This window comes from Mya arenaria, chromosome 10 (genome assembly GCF_026914265.1).
Source record: "Mya arenaria isolate MELC-2E11 chromosome 10, ASM2691426v1".
Lineage (NCBI taxonomy): Eukaryota > Metazoa > Mollusca > Bivalvia > Myida > Myidae > Mya > Mya arenaria.
This window is the reverse complement of record NC_069131.1, coordinates 23703265-23722896: the sequence shown is the minus strand read 5'-3', so window position 1 is coordinate 23722896 and position 19632 is coordinate 23703265. Positions and strand designations below refer to the sequence as shown.

Here is a 19632-nt window from a genome sequence, read left to right as displayed (position 1 = left end):
ATATATCGCACGCAAAGTTATCAAGTTATTTAAACACCATTCGAGCGCTCTAGTGTTGTAGTATTGACAGAGAAAGTCTGAGTGTATGTCCCTAACACTGAAGGGACCATTAATTGCCTAGTGTCATGGTATGTGGTTGAAAAAATGACTGATATCAACTGCGAGGAAATACACAGACGCATATGCAAACATTGAATTCCAAGGAGATAAACAATGAAAAATAGGTGAAAACACTGATTAAATAACGCAAATGGTACATTTAAACGCCTTGCTGTTATCTGTAGGGAGAAGTGTGACGGATAGTATTTGTTAACGCCCCCACCTCCCCCGCCCCCGACTCACATACACATAGCCACCATCCCCCTCCCCCACCCCGAGGCGATCCACTGAATACCTCTGAGATTTCAAATTGGTTTCCTTTTCCTTTTTTGACATTGTATGGATACTTTCTTGATCATATTTCAGCGTAGTGCCGTATGTTTTTAATATATGTTAAAATTCTAAATACAGTGCTTAACATGGTTATTATGACATTTAAAATTCTACAAACTTAATGGATTTTTGTTTAACTCTTCCATTTCAAATAACTAATAACTGGACATGTAAAATATTTCTAATATGTGAGCCTAGTAACTAATTAAAAAACAAACACTTTAAGTCATCATTTTACTAACCCGGATATATGTATATTATGTAACTCAGAATCAGTATTATACTATTTACAGGATATTGTTTAGGAAGTCGGCATCAAGTATGCTTGAATAAACTAGTAAGTGATTCTTCATTTTGGAGCAATAGCGAGTGCTTGTAGTTGCTTTTAAAGAAATGGTGATTGAAAAAAGTGTGTTATTGGCTTATAAAGAACTGTGCAATGATGAGGTGAAATAAAAGGTGATTTATAAGATACATTAATAACTTTGGCAATTTTTAAGCAATAAAGATGTCGCAATTAAGTGTGGTGGGCATCATAGTGTGTATCTTAGGATTAATTGGACTTATAGGAAACACATCGGTTTTCATGTTCTTTATTTTCAAATGCAAACGGACATCAACATTTTTTTTAATTGGTATACAAGCTGTTGCAGATTTTTGTGTTTGCTTCACGATATTTCTGTACGCGTGTTTACCGTTGTCCGAGCTGACATTAAACTTTTCCTTGTGGGCGTTGAGCTTCTCAATGTTCATATTGACAATCATTGCTATCGACAGACACAGAATGATATGGGCCCCATACCGATGGCAAATAACTATAAAATCTGCAAGGATTATCAGCATATGCGGTGGATTTTTTTGTGGTATTTGGAACATGAGCTATTATATCATGTTCGATATTTGCGAGATAAAGGTTGGGAGAGGCAATTCAACCGTGATAAACTCCTGCATGCCTAATGAAACGAAAGGAACTGTGACAACAGTTTTCATTGTTTTTGACCTTTTATTTATATTAGTGGTATGTATTGTCATTGCTGTATGTTATTCTATGATTATATATATCATCAGGAAACAAGCAAACTTAAAGAAGACTCTTATGACACGGAAAATTGACACTGGAAATGAGACTGCACTTAATGAACCGAGTAACACTGAAAACATAACAGCAGTTAATACATACAGGGCAAATATCAGCGATGAAGGTCAATCGCGAACAGCTGTAGATGTACATCCGGCAAATGATCAATCTGGCCAATCCAAACCAGCGACAGAAACAAAGCCGCAATCAAAAGAGAAAACAGATGACACAAATAGAACCACCACAAACGCCAAAGAGAAACGCGTAGTGTTTATGGTTATGACAGTGACAGTTTTCTTTCTTATATGTTTTTTCCCATCTTGTTTACTGATCACAATCATTCGCTTCAGCAGATCAACAGATGAACAGGATTATTTGCTCATTGTTGCCATGGGCATAATGCTCCTCCATAGTGTCATCAATCCCTTTATTTATCTGGTATTTAATGCCAAATACCGTCAGTTCTTGACCCCGAGATGGTTCAAATGCAATCAGGGATGAAAGGTCTTAAATCGATCTAAATGTTATAGATGTATGATCTTCTAATATATCATTTTGTTATTTTCTATCTAAGGCGGTATAAAATACGTGAATTGTTTCTGAATGTGGTATAAATTGTAGATTTTCGAATAAAGTGCATACATAAGCCGTTACATATTCCATGAAATGGATACCGGGCTTCTTGGCCTATTCAAATATGTATTGTTTGTTATATTCATAGAATAATGCTTCATGGCCTATTTCAAATGTGTATCCGTTTATTATATTCATTTTGGCCTATTTTAAATATGTATTGTTTGTTATATTCATAGCATAAGCTTACTGTCTTCTTCTTTTCTTCTATGGTACGAAATAAATGCATAAAGTCGACCAAAATGTATTTATTCTGGCCTTAAATATATTTTACTTGGTGATTGACAAGTAGTACGTATAGTACATGTTTGACGTTATGCTTCACATGTATATTCCTGTAAAAAATATACAAATTACTGGGGTTCCATGATTAACACCATTGCCCCTCACCAATATTGTTTCATTTATATCTAGCTACCAACAGGTACCAACAGGTCAACATGAAATGGCAATTATTTTCATAAGAGCTTCATTACGGTAGCCGGCAGATGACAATTGGATATTCTAAGAATTGATGGAACAGCCAACCACTTTAGCAGGCTCGAAGAATTGAATTATCAAAGGTCCTGCCTTTGTTGTAATTAAACACGTCGACGAGAGTTAACCCGTAATGGAAGAATTAAGTTCAGTTATTGCCTTGTTTAAAAGTCAAATGGGTTAAGCCTAATTTAAAAAGCTTTTTTGGAGATCGAAAAACAGTTAGTCAGTCTACATATTTTGCAATGCGGTTAAAATCTGAGAATATGTAATAACGTTTAAATCAAATCTATTACATATTTAAAGATCATATAAAACATAACGAAACGTAGTTATAAAACTTGAAATTTCTTGAAAGTAAGAAATGCTATATCAAGTCTATGATTTCTATTATACGAGAGCCGACATTTGTTAAACGACGAAACCCCCAGCAGAGCTATTGAAAAAGTGTTTTCTTACGGTTGTAAGCGGACCTTGCACGATAATTTGGATTAATCCCACTAGCCGATACATTGTATTTAAAAAGGCCATGATTATAATCGAATGTTTATCTTTCGGAAAAAAATATTTCTATTGTTAATTCTGTATTTCATTATTTAATAAAGCATTTATTTGCACACTAATGTATGCAATATACTTATCGTCGTATAAGTTAAATACAGTTACTGTTTTCTTCAAAAGTGTCCTCTTACAGACGTAACAAACCGTTTCGCTGGGACGAACACCAATTCGTTCCTCGGCTTCGCCTCGTACACAATTGGTGAATACTCTATATGACTCTATTTGGAGTTGTTTAAATATTATCCGAGTTGTTTCGCTATAGCATTGTCTCCATTTATCATATGCATTGTATTTGTGTCTCAGAAAAACATTGTTTAAGCATGTACAATCTTTTTTTAAGATAAAATTGGTGCCAGGCTTAAAAGAAATATTAAGTTAAAGTTATTTTATGTTCGCTACGATAAAGGACAATATTTCTTTCAACTTTTCTGTTCAACTTTAGAATTCATTTAAAATTGGCCATGTAAGGTCATGTTAAAGACATATTAAGCTATTTATTTTTGGAACAAATTCTATGTTTAATCGGACCATAACTTACTACACTAGATCGTTGAATAGCTAAATGCCGAAACAAAACTTGTAAGTTCGTTGTGCGGATTGCTAAATTGAAATATTATTATTCAATGCATTAATTGTTTATTTTATTCACGCACTCATCATGTTTGTTATGTTTAGGATGATTACGTTTTATTTATAATTGTCCCAAGGGTAAACCCCTGGTAAACCATGTGTATGGAGAAATAAAAATGAATTTATAGAGCTCTCAACAACATGGTCAAAATAAAGAAATCAATGATAATATTAGACCAGCCATTATACTTTGCGTGACGTTGTTTTTTTTTCTTATTATTAATGTATTTACACGCTTCAGAGCATTATTCGAGTAATGGTAAAATGTATATAAGACACATGCACATTTTTCGGACTCAATAGAGTACATGTGCCGGGGCCTCGATATATATAACTTTCGCCGGTATAACCAAAGGTAGTAGTTTACCTTGAAAGTCGTTTGCATTATATAAATTTCGTTCCACGTTTAAAGGATTGGCAAAATAATTGCCTCATAGTTCAAGTACTTGTTCCGAATGATTTTAATGATGTCCCTTATCGTTTTTTTTTTGCACAAGATATAAAGAGTTCAGCATCCTGGATGACGTAGCACTTACGTAGATTACACGTGCATGTACATGTTTCTTTAATTAGCGTTTATCAATTTCTCTATTAATTACCAATAGTATATGCTTAATACATTTCAACAATATGTTTGTTTTTAAAGCTGCACTCTCACAGATTGGACGTTTTGACAACTTTTTCATTTTTTGACTGGGAACAAACAAATTTTTGCCAACATCCATGGAAGGCAGTTATATAAGACTGTTGACAAAAATTCAGATCGCAGATTTTTATATTTAAGTTCAAAAATTGATCTTTTATGCATTTTTCTTAAACCGTTACTAACGGTTTAAGCCATAAAACATTAATTTTCGAACGGAAATATGAAAATCTTCAATCTGATTTTTTGTCACCAATCTTTTATCATTGGTTTGTAGATATTTACGCAAAAATTTGCTGTTTCCAAGACAAAATATAAAGTTGTAAAAATGGTCAATCTGTGAGAGTGCAGCTCTAAATAAGAACACAATAAAAGTTATATCAATGTTAAATGAAATTTAGATTGCAAACTTTTATTAAAACTCCCAGTACATTAAAAAGGTTCTGGTTTGTAGTTCATGTTTTTTGCAATATTCACAAACTCCGGTCATAATTGTTATGTGATTAAAAAGTTTGGTTAAATTTTAAGGCGTATGGGAATAATTAATTAGTTCTCGTAATCGTGATTCTTTTTTTATTATTATTATTGGGTTAAGCTCTTTCATTAAAGCACTACAAGCACAAACAAATTACGTTAAATAACAACCAAAGTTCACACTCGCTATAGAAGACGTGCTTAGCTAGTGAGAAAACCCAGAGATAAAGCTGCAGCAAAGTTATCAAAACTCGGAGACAGCCTGACATTTTCAAAACTGATTGTGGCCACGGCTTTCGACTCTTAACCAAACAGCAATGTGCATCGGAACCGATCGTGGCCATATGTAAAACTGAAATATTTCTCAATATTTCACCTTAAACGTAAATACTTCAACAAATTAGGCACTAAATACGTAGAGACGTACGTGCAAAGTCCTCCCAGTGGTTTTTTTTGTGTATGAACAACGCATTTGACTTTAACGCCGTTTCCAGTTTTAAGGATGCAATGTTTGGTGACACATGAATAGAACACTACATTCAGAGTACATGCATAACCTAAATCAGAATTTCTAAGTCGAAACTGTTTAATGCAAATAGAGCTATCACTTCATTGTGAAAGTTGCAATGCAGTACATAAAGAAGTTGCTGACTCTTTGTAATTACATGAAAAACCTTAGCCAGAATGTCTTAGTCGAACAGTAATGGGGCAAAATTTATATTAAATACAAGAGAGAGGTATCTTACGAGATTAGTTAGGAAGGTTGGATAGTTAGGAGTCCTTGTAAAAGTTCCAATGCGAAACTTGATGATTTAGTTCAGATATTGACTTACATGTGGTTTCATGCTAAGACTTAAAGGACAATCATTTGCGTTACGTGTAATAAAATGCCTCAATGGAATACAGCGAGTACTTCTTGAGATATTATTCTTTGTTTGCTTACATGAAATTCTTAACATTTTTTTCGGTCGAATAACAAGGTTCACAGTTTGCATTATATACAAAATTGTGTTATCTAACTACATAACTTAAGTAGCAATGAATTATGAACTTGCTGAAAAAAATTCTCAAAGATGCTTACATGCACAACCGTAACAAAGTTGTGACGCCGACGCTATGGTGAGAAGTATAGCTCTCCTTATTTTCGAATAGTCGAGATAGACATAGTGCGATGTTTAAAACAAAACACAAACAATATGACCCGTTTAACAAGGGAGGGTAAGCGATACACATTGACTAAATTTATAAGTGTTATTATGCCCAAATGAAGCCCCGCAAAGCGAAAAACGCATTACTCTTTGTTATATACCTATCCACAATAACTACCTGCAAATCCGCCGATATACCTACGCCATACTTCTAAAGCTGACGACAGTTCGTCATTAAACAGTGCGATCAGCTTGGTTTTTTTATTTAAATATGTCCTTTAAGTTCGTAGTTTACCAGTAGAGCTCTCATCTGTTCACATATTTAAGACATACGACCTTCACCTTAAGCTTTTCTGAATATGTTAAGTATTGCTGAATTATTTTTAACTGGCCAAACCGTCGGTCCTTAAATTTGGCCGATATTTCTTATCATTTGTTATGCAATTATTCAAGTTGGTAATCAATATTTGAGACCGGAGAGTTCCTAATCCAACTATGCCCGACTTCTAATTACTTTCTTCTCTCTTGGTCCACGATATACCTAAATATACAGGCAATGCAGAATATGTCGTAATTTGACGGATTTGTTATCTCAAAGCAAACTAAAAGTACCATGTGTGAGTTTCCATTCCGATGAGATTATGTCCATTTTTGTTCAGACAGAACATTCTTATCATTAATTTGAATAACTATCCAAACCATTAGCTGATACCTTATCTTGTTATGATGAAAATATTTATAGTTTGGGGTCTCTTTAGCTATCCCAGTTTTCAACATTTTTTTTTGTTATGAATTACAGTGTGTTTTTTTTCGAATGCTTTATTAATTTTAACATTTTGAAAAGAATGAGTGAAAAATGGTGCAAGGTGTAAAATCAAAGAAGTCATTCAAATATAGTTCCCTTGAAAAGTAGCATGTAATTCTATTTTGATTTCAGAAAAACAGTTAATAGTCCTTTTATTGCCTCAACAATATAGATTTGCTTCGCTTAAGCAGTAATTGCAAAAGTTAACATTGCCAATATTGGTTCATATTAAGTTAAACAAAGATGTCGATAACAGTCATACATAAAACGGAATACATTAGTCTTCTCATGTAAAAACATATTTATTAGATGAAATTAATGACTGATATTATGTATTCTCACGATGTACACATACTACCATTCAAATGCATAAAGCAAGGGATGATTAATATATAAATAATCTTGGAATACAGAAATGAATGACTCAAACAGATCAGTAATAATGGATTCAGTTAGTACTTAAGCAAAAATATTATCTAGATGCAATACAAACGACTCAATTTAGAATTGGACTTACATAATTTTGGGTTTCCTCTCAAGTTTTATTGATTGAAAAGGGAAGGCATCATAATAACCACAGAACAGATATAATGTTCTGTTTTTGCTTTTGTGAATTTCATAGAAAATGAATATCATTTCCTTCTAGTGTGTCCCAATTATTATAATTTAGGGAAGGAATACTTTAAACCTTTCTTTGCCATTGGCCTTTGGAACAAGACTTTATAACTTTGATGTCATCAAATTCAAGAAAAACAATACAAAATAAATATATATATATACATATATATATATATATATATATATATATATATATATATATATATATGATAACATAAAAACACTTAACCATACAAACATCGTACAAGGTTGTATTTAGTGTTTCATTAACAAAAGTGTACGTCAGTGCCGAATGATTACAAATATTCATGACCACATTCGAGACAATAGCCCAATTGGAGTTATCCAGGTTCTAGTACGTTCTTGTATAATGACTGGAGATATTTATGACCACATTCGAGAAAATAGCACATTTGGAGCAATCCAGGGTCTAGTACATTTTTGTAGAAAGACTGGAAATATATATGACCACATTCGAGACATAGCACATTTGGAGCAATCCAGGCTCTAGTACATTTTTTTAGAATGACTGGAGATATCCATGACCACATTCGAGACAAGAGCACATTTGGAACAATCCAGGCTCTAGTACATTTTTGTAGAATGACTGGAGATATCCATGACCACATTCGAGACAAGAGCAAATTTGGAGTCATCCAGGTTCTAGTACGTTTTTGTATAATGACTGGAAATATTCATGACAGCATACGAGACAGGAGCACAATTGGAGTCATCCAGGTTCTAGTACGTTTTTGTATAATGACTTGAGATATGCATGACAACATTCAAAACAAGAGCACATTTGGAGTCATCCAGGTCCATGTTGAAATTATTGCAGGTATTCATATACACACTTGTAAAAAGAACACCAGTACCGTATGTCGTTTCACGTACGTTTGCTACGAACGATCATATTATGTATTTATGAACGTAACTATAGCGATATTCAATAGCTACAAGAAATTGGAGTAGATGTCGAATGATTGCAGATACTCGCAAACACACTCGTGACAAAATGCGTACTGCTCCTAAAAATTAGAGTACAAAATATTTTCAATATATATTTTAATATCAATATCCTATGAATTTAATTCACTAATGGCATTAGTTGAAATTAAGCTCGAACTAACTATTGTCAAGGACTTAAAACCATCATTACCTAATATTTTTGATACGATTTTGAAGCGAATTAAAAGAGCCTTTATTCCTATATTTAGCTTTATAATTTACACACGAGTATATCAAGTAATATCAAGTATATAGATCAGCAAAATATTATCTGCACATATGGGTTGTACACTTTTTGTTCACAAACTCAGCCACATTAATTAATTAGGAATTAAAACTCACTTTTGTGCGTACTGCATTAGGCCGTCTCGCCCGCAGCTGACGAACTGTGTTAAACACTGAAACCTCGTGTTCTATGCCTGTTTTCTCCAGAAGCGTGCAGATCGCCGCAAACAGGCCGCAGCGTCCCCCACCAGAACTTTAAATAGGTTATATTTGAATGAAAGCACTGAATATGCGTGTGTAAACGCAATAGATCATTACTCCTTCAATAACTTTGTCCAGTATAAAAAGAAGCGTCAAAGTCGATACAAACGCTTCCTCCGCCTCCAATATGATATTATTATGATGCGTGCATTTTAAATGGCATTCAAAATTTCGAACGATTATTAACAGTGTTGTAATGTTTTTCTCGAATTTAAACTGAATTTGTAAAAATCCAAACAAAGAGAGAATGTGTAAAATAGTGTTTAAATACTTACTTGCAATGCAAAATGACGGATCCAGATGCTGCCGTTGTTTCTACTTCCTTAACAAGATGCAAGAAGTGTGTAACGGACTCGGGAACCTCCGCTTTGTCTGGCCAGGCCGTAAGTTTGAAGTGTGATACTGTTTGTTCCTTAGGTCCTCCCTAGAAGCAATATAAGTCCGACTATTTAGTAGATTCTGACTTACGTGTGTCTTTTAAGGGCCATTTTAATACGTCAAAACCTAGTTTGCCTAATAATATCAACATGGCATTTAACGACGATTTTTGTAATTAAACGGCAAAATATTCTTTCGAAGAAAGTTCTTACACGGCCATTGTAGCTTATTCGAAGCACTCTGTTGACACTGTACAGTGTTGATTTCTGTCGTAGATTGTCTACTGTGTATGATTCAAAAGTTCTCTGTGTGCCAACATCGGGAATATACATGGAACTAACTTCCTCCATATCGAGTATGCATGTCGCTGTTTCTTGCATCGTGAGACACAGAAAGTCAGCCACGGTCTCTTCAAGTGGAGTCATCGCGAATACAAATTTATTCCTTTGTTTGTAGCTCTGTAACGACGTAATGTAATATACAAAAGTAAGATATCAGTCAAACTTATATTATATTTTAACACTGTTGATTTCCTTTATATCGGATATAAGATATGTTTTGTATAGAAACATATTAAAAAATGTTTTCCTGTGTTCATAGCTCTTCAAAATCGTAGTCATTTTTACTAGATGTTAAGCGTTCAGCATGATTAATAAATTGTTAACATGTATAATATAAATAACATTTTCATCGTCATTTGTCCAACTTACATTAACATACATGGCGTGGATATAATCCTTCCCTGGTTCTTTACCTAAATACAGTCTGGGTCTGTACAAGTCACCTACGAAAAAGACGCACATATAAATATACATATATATCTATACATTCTAGCCAAACAAAAAGTTATAATGCTTAATAGACGTCTGCAAAGATTTGAACAGTTCTCGAGCAGTATTCACAGACCCTCGTAGATTAAATCTATTATTAAGTGGAAAATTGTCGAACTTATAAAATGAACATGCAACAATTTATAAAACGTAAAGGCTATTTGAAATAACCGTTGACAGTAAGGGATGTTTTACCAAACTGGACTTTTTCACTAAGATGCTATATAAATACGGAAGACCCTTGAATATTTTAACCTGGAATGTCACCGCCCTCCCTGTTGGAATTTGTTAAAGCTGCGTTCCTCCCAGATGCAGTAGCTCCTCTTCAGATCTTTCCGAGGTAACCTCCAGTTGCTTTTCAAAATATAATCAGTTTTAAGATAATGAATTGTATAGTTCTGATTTCAGATAAAACAACCGACGTCATTTTAAAACATGACAAATAATATTAATTTTATTAATACGGATATTGCCTATGGCAAAATTTTGATTGCGTTGTCTTTTGAAGAAAATACCTATAACTGTTTGTAAGAAGATAAACGTTAGGACTGATGATGTTTTGATTGACGTTTAGCTGTTATGATTTTCATAATGTTAAATTTACTAAACCTTAAATTGTTTGATTTGCCTCTGTTCGTTTTCGGAGTCCGACATGAAGGCCTCAAGTCCGTCCGTTGGCACGGGTTTACTGTCAAGCGTCAACGTGTGAACAATTGCGTGGTGCAGAAAAGCATACTGGTCCTGGAAAACAGGAGTAATATTACAATGAAATTCATTTCTGCTTTGTTGTGTTGTGTGGAGATCTGGAGGAGGCGTCGTCTAATATAAAATTTATTCGACGAGCTCAGGTAAGATCTAAGTAATCTTTGGCGAGTGTAATTAATGAAATACAAAAATTCTACCTGTTTCGATTGCGCCTAAGATGAGCCGTATTACACAAACTGAAAAGACACGCCATCTTCCACGCTATATGCATTGCAAATCCCCCCACCCCAATGCGTCTTATGAAAACATTCACGCCCATATATTTGCCTTTCTCTCATTTTACGTATTTTATTTTGAATGCGTCTATAACGTAACTTTTCGCGGGGAAACGTCGTCGTGTTTCGCTGAAAATAGTGCGCCTATCTTTATTTATTTTTAAAAACTCTTCATTTTTTATTTGTTTAATTATATGTATTCCAAACTGTATTACAAATCGCCTGAAATCAAGAAATGTTTACCTTACCGACTATGATTTTTGCGCAATTTAAATTCATCTTAACTTTATATATATAGCTCTTTTGTATGTTTATTATCCAATACTTATTGTTTTAAAATTTAAACATGATGTTAATCGAAATGTTGTTTATATTAATTAAAAGGAAAGATTAGAAACTTAAGACAGTTAAGTTTTGTATAAAACTATGATAAATCATATTTTTAGCAATTGCATATTTTTGTTAAATTAATAATTTCTCTTTCTGTTGACGTCCGAATAGAATACAGTCATGATTCAATCAGAATTGCACTGATTATAAGTAAACACATTGAATAGCTCTTTGAAATAACCTAAGACTTTTTCTGATATTTGAAACTATTGTTATATGACCGCAATCGCTGCAATGTTTGCTTCCGTGTCATGGGCATTGAATGTATCGCTAAAAGATGTTTCATGGAATTGCTTGTACGCACAGAAGAGACTTTGAGTGGGGGGTAAGGTTGCTATGTGGGCTTGTCTATATTAGACATTGAACGTTTCGCAAAACGTTGATTCATGGAATTGCTTGTACGCACAGAAGAGACTTTGAGTGCGGGATAAGGTTGATATGTGGGCTGGTGTATCATGGATATTGAACGTTTCGCTAAATGTTGTTTCATGTCATTACTTATACTTTAATTGCGGAATAAGGTTGCTATGTCTTTATCATAGGCATTGAATGTATCGCTGAAGGAAGTTTCAAGAAATTGCTTGTAAGCACAACAGAGAGTTGGAGTGCGGGAAACATAATGCGTTGATTGACAAAATGCATTTTACTCCACTAATGACATAAACCTTGATATTATCATTTTTACAATATGAAATCTATTTAATTCATCTTTTGTGCGTGCGTGCGTGCGAGCCTGTGCGTGTGTTTCGTGAGTGCGTGCGCGTGTGCGAGCGTTCGATAACAACTATGCGGAGTAATATAGTTATATTTGAATGTGTAATACAAAAAAATACGTGATGGTTTTATAACATATTAATTATGTAATTTATATTTGTGGATACGAACACATCGGATACTGTGCAGAATTAAATGACATTTTATTCTTTTTTATCTTAAGAGATACGTGTGGCGATCTTACAGCCGTTTGGACCATACGCGTACGACGATGTCTGAGATTGGTGACACAACCATGTATGTCAACGGATCCTTCCGCTTCGCCCTCTCTAGTCAACAAGTCCATCGCTATGTATGTGCCCGTCCTTCCAACGCCAGCACTGTAATCAAAAATAGCTTTGCTTTATAAAAATATATCCTTGTACTAGAGGGCAACATTATTGCAACGGCAGTACCGCAAATATTTCAATATATAGATTTTTGTTTCAGTGTAGGATCGCAATTAATTTCACAGAGTGAGCACAAAATACTATTATTCACGTGTGAAGCCATGAACGAAATATATACTTTTGGTAATCAGGGGGTTATGAAATTATTTGCGATCTAACACTGAAACAACCTTTTATAACATGTCTTAAACGGAGAAAACGCCCCAAATCTTATGCTTTGTTGAAAAGGACGTAACGGGTTCAAATAAAAGTTTGAAATCGTTAAATACCGCTATAACCCACAAGAAAATATCGAGGCATTTTATTCAAAAGTAATTTGCTAGTTTTCTAAAATAGTAGAATATATAGATGCGATGTGGTATGCCAATTGAAATATATGACTGCTAGTTATTTACCATACCCTGCCAGAAATGTATGTTTTCCCTTAATTTGGTAGGGTGTTTTGAATTGTTGGGTAAGAAGGTGTGTCAATGTAATAAAAGTTCTACTTATACCTGCAGTGAACGATTGGTGGTCCATCAAGTGGAGATTGCGTTTGTAGAACCCTGTGACGGAAATCGACCAGGGAAGTTACATCATCGGGAACGCCTTTGTCTGGCCAGCTGGTGAAATGAAGATGTTGTACTGTCCTGTCCTCTTCATCCTAGAATACAACCGTAACGTTTTAACAAGTGTAGTAAATTCGCAGCACATATATAGCATTTTAACTTGTATACAAAGAACCCAGGAAACTATTACACTGTCTACAAGACCATGTGGCTGCCTAAAATGTACTGTACTACTGTTTTATGACAAAATATTCAATGGTAAAACCAACACTGACAAGACCAAGAGGACAACCACATAAATAAAAGACTTTTGTTTATCAATTCATTCTGGGGATACCGCCTTGGCTCAATATGTGGAAACAAAGGATTGTTTAGCTTACATAATGTTTGTCCAGATACATTTTTCCAAATTTTTGAAAAACTCAAAATATTTTATCGGCGTGCTATATTATAATCAACTTATCCTCGATGTTTTATGTTAAGTCACTGCAAGAATTACAATATAATTACAAAGCATGACGTGCCACGTACCACTTGCACTGAAAACGTTCTCATAACGAAGTCGGCGTACATGTCTTCAGTTAAACACGTCACGTTTATCTCGCTGTACTGTTTAGTGATTCCATGGTCAGGCCAGTATTGGTCACATTTCGGTTTCTTTGCATAAAAATAAATAAACATTTACTAACATACTTAATAAAGATAAAAAATATTACATCGGCATTTTGATCATAAGCTAAAGAATAATTCCGTAACTTCATAATTCCATAGTCACAATTAGTTTTCATTAAATTAGCCATACAAGAAAAGAAAACATGGAATAAATCATGTTAGTATTTACATATCTTAAATATAAAATTTAAAGCCATAATGTGTACTTTCAATCTTTTTGGCAACAATAGATTTCAATTATTTTAGACATCATTGATTTTTTAGTTGAAACATGAAACAAATAACACCAACACCAAACACACTGAAAATTCCAAACTGTACCCCGTCTTCCACTAAATTGGTGAGCATGACGATCTTGCCCACATTTTGCTGCCAGATCATCCGCCAAAACACCGAGTAGTCTTGCATTGTCTTATATGTTGGACCTGATATAGACCATGCACATGTTAAGCTTAAGAATTGCGGAAATGAAATAACATAATTCATATAACAGAATGTCAATACAACGGAACCTCAAATACATCTCATATTTGTAACGTGTGTCGCAGAAGTATAACAAACAGTATACTTCTCAATTCGAACAAACCTGGGAAAATGAATTTTAGATGTTTCAGTAAATCGGAAACAAATTACCATTCAGTAAACTCACCTTGAGATGCAATGTATGCATTGTTTCTTTATCCCTGGAAAACGAACGTGTGAATCGTTTTAATAAAACAAAATATTTTCCAAATCAATTACAATAACAATTTCGTTTACCTTAAACATCGAGATTAGTTTTTATATCACAACAGTACCAGTTCAATAAATTTATATAGTTTTGCTTCGCACGAAACATCATTGCTTCTTTAAACTTCCGTTTCCATCATATCAGTTATACTGTACATTTAATTTCCCACTATAGCCTGCCTAATTTTTAAATGATACGATAAGAGATCAATTACAATGAGATTTAGAATTATCAAGTATATCACTTACGTTTACAAAACTGGCGTTGATAAAATCTGTATCTCCGCCCGTCAATTTCACTCTGGTGTCGTCATCTGCAATTTTGTAGAGATATTGTTGGGAAGTTTATAATGAACTAATAGAAAGTATCCATTTAGTAAGCCAAATATTTAATCAGCAAACTATTCATGAATCACATATCAGTTTTTCTGCAAATATAAAATAAGTCTAAGCTGAACTTGTAGGGACAATCAGACATAAAACTGTTCATATAAAGCATACGACATAGAACTCACATGGGTAGATGCCTTGATATCTATTTCTAAAACGGTTTTCTGGCCTCATTGCATCTTGATGGGGTTTTAGCATATTATCTGGAAGTTTCGGAAATCAGATTTATAGTGATCACGTTTTCATCTTAGTACAAAAATACAAAATCAACTTCTCGAACAAATTTCCCTGATTTTGACTTTTGTGCGTGGATATAGTTTATATACAGTGACGGAATAGTTGTTGCTGAAATAATGGACAATGAAAAAACAACGAATATAGAAGAGGCTCTATCATCAAGCATAAAATAATTCTGAATTTGTTAGGCTCAGTACCATACCTTAAACTGCTTAAGGTAATATGACCTGTCCTTGGCAGCCACAAAATCTCCCAAGTTTTTAGTAGCAACCTTATTCAAATTGTGGTACACATCATCGGTGTTTTGCTCCTGTGATTTGTTGTTGGATGCATCTGTGATAGATGGTTTGCTGTTCACGCCGTTTCCCAAATGTTCTGAGTTTCCCGCTGTGTTTCTTAACTTCTTTGTCTTTGGTTGTTCTGTTGAAACTTTTCGAACTTTGTCTTTAGGATCGGGGGGACGACCTGGTGTGTGGTCTGCAATAAAAGGTTTAGATGATTTTAATAAAATTAATATAATCATTGTATGCAAAGAAGAACAAGCAGATACGTATGTAATTCAGCAGTAATGTTTTACACCGTATGTTAGTCAATATTGTTCACGTATATTTGTGTTGTTAAATCCCATTTTTTACTACATGACACAAAAATATTATGTATAAATTATCAATACAATCTGATTTATATGTACAGTAGTATTGTATTTACTAGTTTTACAAATATGATATTGTATTTTGTACTAACTAGGCATTTGAAGAAATGCCAAATGTTGATCAGTGTCTTGCGCGAAAGAAAAACAACATGCGGTTTTTTAGGCCAATTTAACACCAAATAAAGACATTTACGTACGCGTTTGTTTTAACCATATTTTAAGTGTTAGAAAACCCGTTTAATACCAAAGTTATTACAATTGTACAAACGTACAGTTACCCCAAAATTAAAGTCAAATGTAAAGTCGGAATCCATTAAACACCGTGTTGTAAACTGACCTTCAGCATTTATATCAAAATGCTCGCCAGGTTTAAGTTCATCCATTTGATCGTTTCCTTCATGGTAAATAGTAGTAGAAGCAGTCGCATTCTGGTAAACTGCGCCGCTTTCGTCTTTCGAAAAAACTAAGTCTGTAATCCAGTATTAGTGGGGGTTTTTTAAATTTGTTTCAAAAACAAGATTTAGTAACATATACACGTTTGTATATATATATATATATATATATATATATATATATATATATATATATCTTTTGTTCACTTTTGCTAAAAAACGATAACGCGATCGTATTTATTTTTTCACTGAACTATCTATTAAGATATGTCATATAGGCATTTTGTACATTTAGAATAAGTCAGCTCATTCTTATTCGTACAAACCTGCTTTATATCCGTCTTTCTTAGGTGCATCGTTACGGTCCTTTATTCGTCTTCTTTAATAATCATATTTAAAACAAATTAAAGTAAATCTGATGGAATAGTATCAATCAAACGCGCAAACATACAAGTGTTTATAGTTAAAATATTTTAGAATGATAAAATTTTATAAAGAATGGTTCTATAACCACATTTTAGTTATTCAGTGATAGAGATAAAGGAATTGAAAAACTTCAATTCAAGTATGATGCTTAAATTCGACATTCTGTTAAATACGTTAACTATACAACCAAAAGGCATACATTTAACGTTAAAACCATCCAACAGGTACTTGTTCTTTGACTTACTAATAGCAAAAAAAAAATATCTTTACCTCCTCATAAATATAAAAAAACCCGATCACAAGGGTTATAATAAGAAGGGCGACAACTCCACCAACAGCGCCGCCTACAACAACTCCATCAGCACCAGCACCGTCCCCACCATCTTTGTTGTTTGGACTTAAGACAGATCTTTCTGAAAATGTAAGAAAGTCAAGGGATATTTGGTTCGAATGTGTAACCCTTTCTTCCAACATTTCAAAAGCATTGGCCTGAAAAAGGTCACTTTTTTCTACCGATAAAGTTTAGCAATAAAAAGTTCATAACCACGTATTCTTGGATAAAACAATGCACATTAAATATTCGTTGGTTTTCTTACAATCCTGAATAGGTTTTTACCAGCAATACATCCTATATCAGTCTGTCTGTACCCACTATCGCATCCTATAATACATTGACCATCCGCTTGTCTGCATCAACGTATCCCATCCGCAGAAGCGATACAATTTCTATCACAATTAATGCCACACTTTGAGCCATAAAACCCAGGTTTGCATCCATATTTACATTCACCTGAAGTAATGACACAGCTTGAATTATTTTCGTTATTACAGTTTTCGCTGCAATTTTTTGAGCAATCCAAACTCCAAAACCCATGACTGCATGCATCACATTCATCCTTGTCTTGTAGACAAGATTTACAATTAGGTGTACAAGAAATATTACAGAACGGTCCCCTATATCCATCTGAACAAGCATGACAAACTCCCGTAGAAGAATCACACATTCCGGAACATTTCGAATCACATTGAACACACATCCCGCTTGATTCTGGATATGACCCGTTTGTGCATTTAATACAGGATCTGATTGTGCCTTGAGTCGAAGTGCAGACGAGGCAGTTCGGGTCTGCATTTTTACATTTGAATGAACATGTATGTCCATAATATTCATTTTCACATGTACATAAACCGCTTTCTTGGTTGCACTTATTATTTAAGCATTGTTCCGTACAATTTTCATTACATAGATTATCATACTTCCCGTTTGCAAATTCGTCACATTTCTTTGCGTTTAAACGATCAACAGGGCACTGGTTGTCCTTACATGAGCTGCAGGTAAGAGAGCATGAAGGCCCGAAATAACTGTCTTTGCATCCTATGCATTTATTTCTGGTATCACAGTTGCAGTTCAGTGGGCAAATCTCTTTGTCACATCGTGGTCCACTAAACGCGTCCCCAAATCCAGACCGGGAACTATCTAAATAACAAATGCCGCAATTTTCAGGACAGGTCATATTACAATACACGCCATAAAACCCATCCCTACAGGATTTGCATACTCCAGAACTGTAACAATTATGATTATTACAATTTTCTGGGCATTCCGACTTCACTGAACACATGATACCCTTAAACATATATTTACACGCAGTACAGTTAGTAGCAGATACGCACGATATACAGTTTTCATGACATGCCTGCTTACACCGACTTCCATATTTACCATCGATACATATATCGCAGTTGCTACCAGTAAAATATGGCTCATTACATTTCAAGCAGTTTCCATTTATATCGCAGCTGCTTTTGCATTTTATATTGCATACATGTGAGCAATTACTTCCATAATATCCAAAACCATTATCACGGACCTTGCATGCTGTACAGGTTGTACCATCAGTGCAAGATAAACACTCTGGTTTACAGTCATATAAACATGTTGTCCCCGACTCGCCATGGTATCCGTCATCACAAGTTGTGCAGTTTGAATTTGAGGTACATGTTCTACAGTTCGATGGGCACGTCATCGTACAATTTCCTCCGTCATAGCCATCATAACATGTATCACATACAGTTTTTGTTGAACATGTCTTACAACGTTTATTAACACAATGTTCCTGGCACTGTGGACTCATAAATCCGTCTAAACATCCTCCCCAGCAGTAGTTGTCTATACCTAGATCTGTGTTGTTTGAACAATCAGAGCCTAGGGCGTTCTTTGAACAGCATGAGCAAGGGGAACAGTCCTGACACCAAATCTGGATAACTAGAAGTAAAGACAGCGTATTAAAGAACAATAAACAGGTTGGATTTGCAGGTTGATTTATTTTGTAAACGAAATGCAGATATCCATACATTTAAGAATGCGATATGTTTTATTTATTTTGCTTCCTATCACTCACAAGTAGTCAACGTTTTGCTATTTTCGTCTTCCATGGATATTGCTTATTTTCAAAGCATAAGCATTTTCATGCTCGTAATTAAGCTTAAACCATCACAGCTTATATTCTTAGATTCTAAAACAAATAAAATTAATAAGCGTTTTGTGATCAACGTCCACTAATCTTGATCAATGTACCTGTATTCATTAACGCTTCCAGAGCATTTTACCGACCGGTTCATTCTGTCGAAATAGACTGTATGATTTACAAACACATTAGAAAGACAACGAGATACACAGAGACGTATTGGCATATTTTAAAGAGCAGCTACAATGGCCTTAGTAACACTTCATGAAAATGGCCCTTTGCTGTCCGCAGCCGCTTGCTTGTCGGGATCGGAAGAGGAAACGTGAACTTTCTTCTCCATTAAAATCATATATAACCAATACAATTATATTGTTGGGAGGTGTT

The 19632-nt window shown here is 34.3% G+C and overlaps 1 protein-coding gene across 1 annotated transcript; it reads right to left on the bottom strand.

Moving 5' to 3' along the window:
* Positions 1-8452: 8452 nt before the first annotated feature.
* On the bottom strand, positions 8453-17912 carry LOC128204476 (receptor-type tyrosine-protein phosphatase kappa-like). Its single transcript, XM_052905889.1, has 14 exons — positions 17724-17912; positions 17451-17570; positions 17073-17269; positions 16681-16733; positions 15513-15787; positions 14276-14365; positions 13814-13939; positions 13229-13377; positions 12530-12665; positions 10811-10942; positions 9584-9829; positions 9269-9417; positions 8850-8985; positions 8453-8527 (listed from the first exon to the last, which is right to left on the bottom strand). The coding sequence occupies exons 1-14, from the start codon at positions 17910-17912 to the stop codon at positions 8453-8455; spliced, it is 2073 nt and encodes a 690-aa protein (XP_052761849.1).
* Between the last annotated feature and the right edge of the window lie 1720 nt (positions 17913-19632).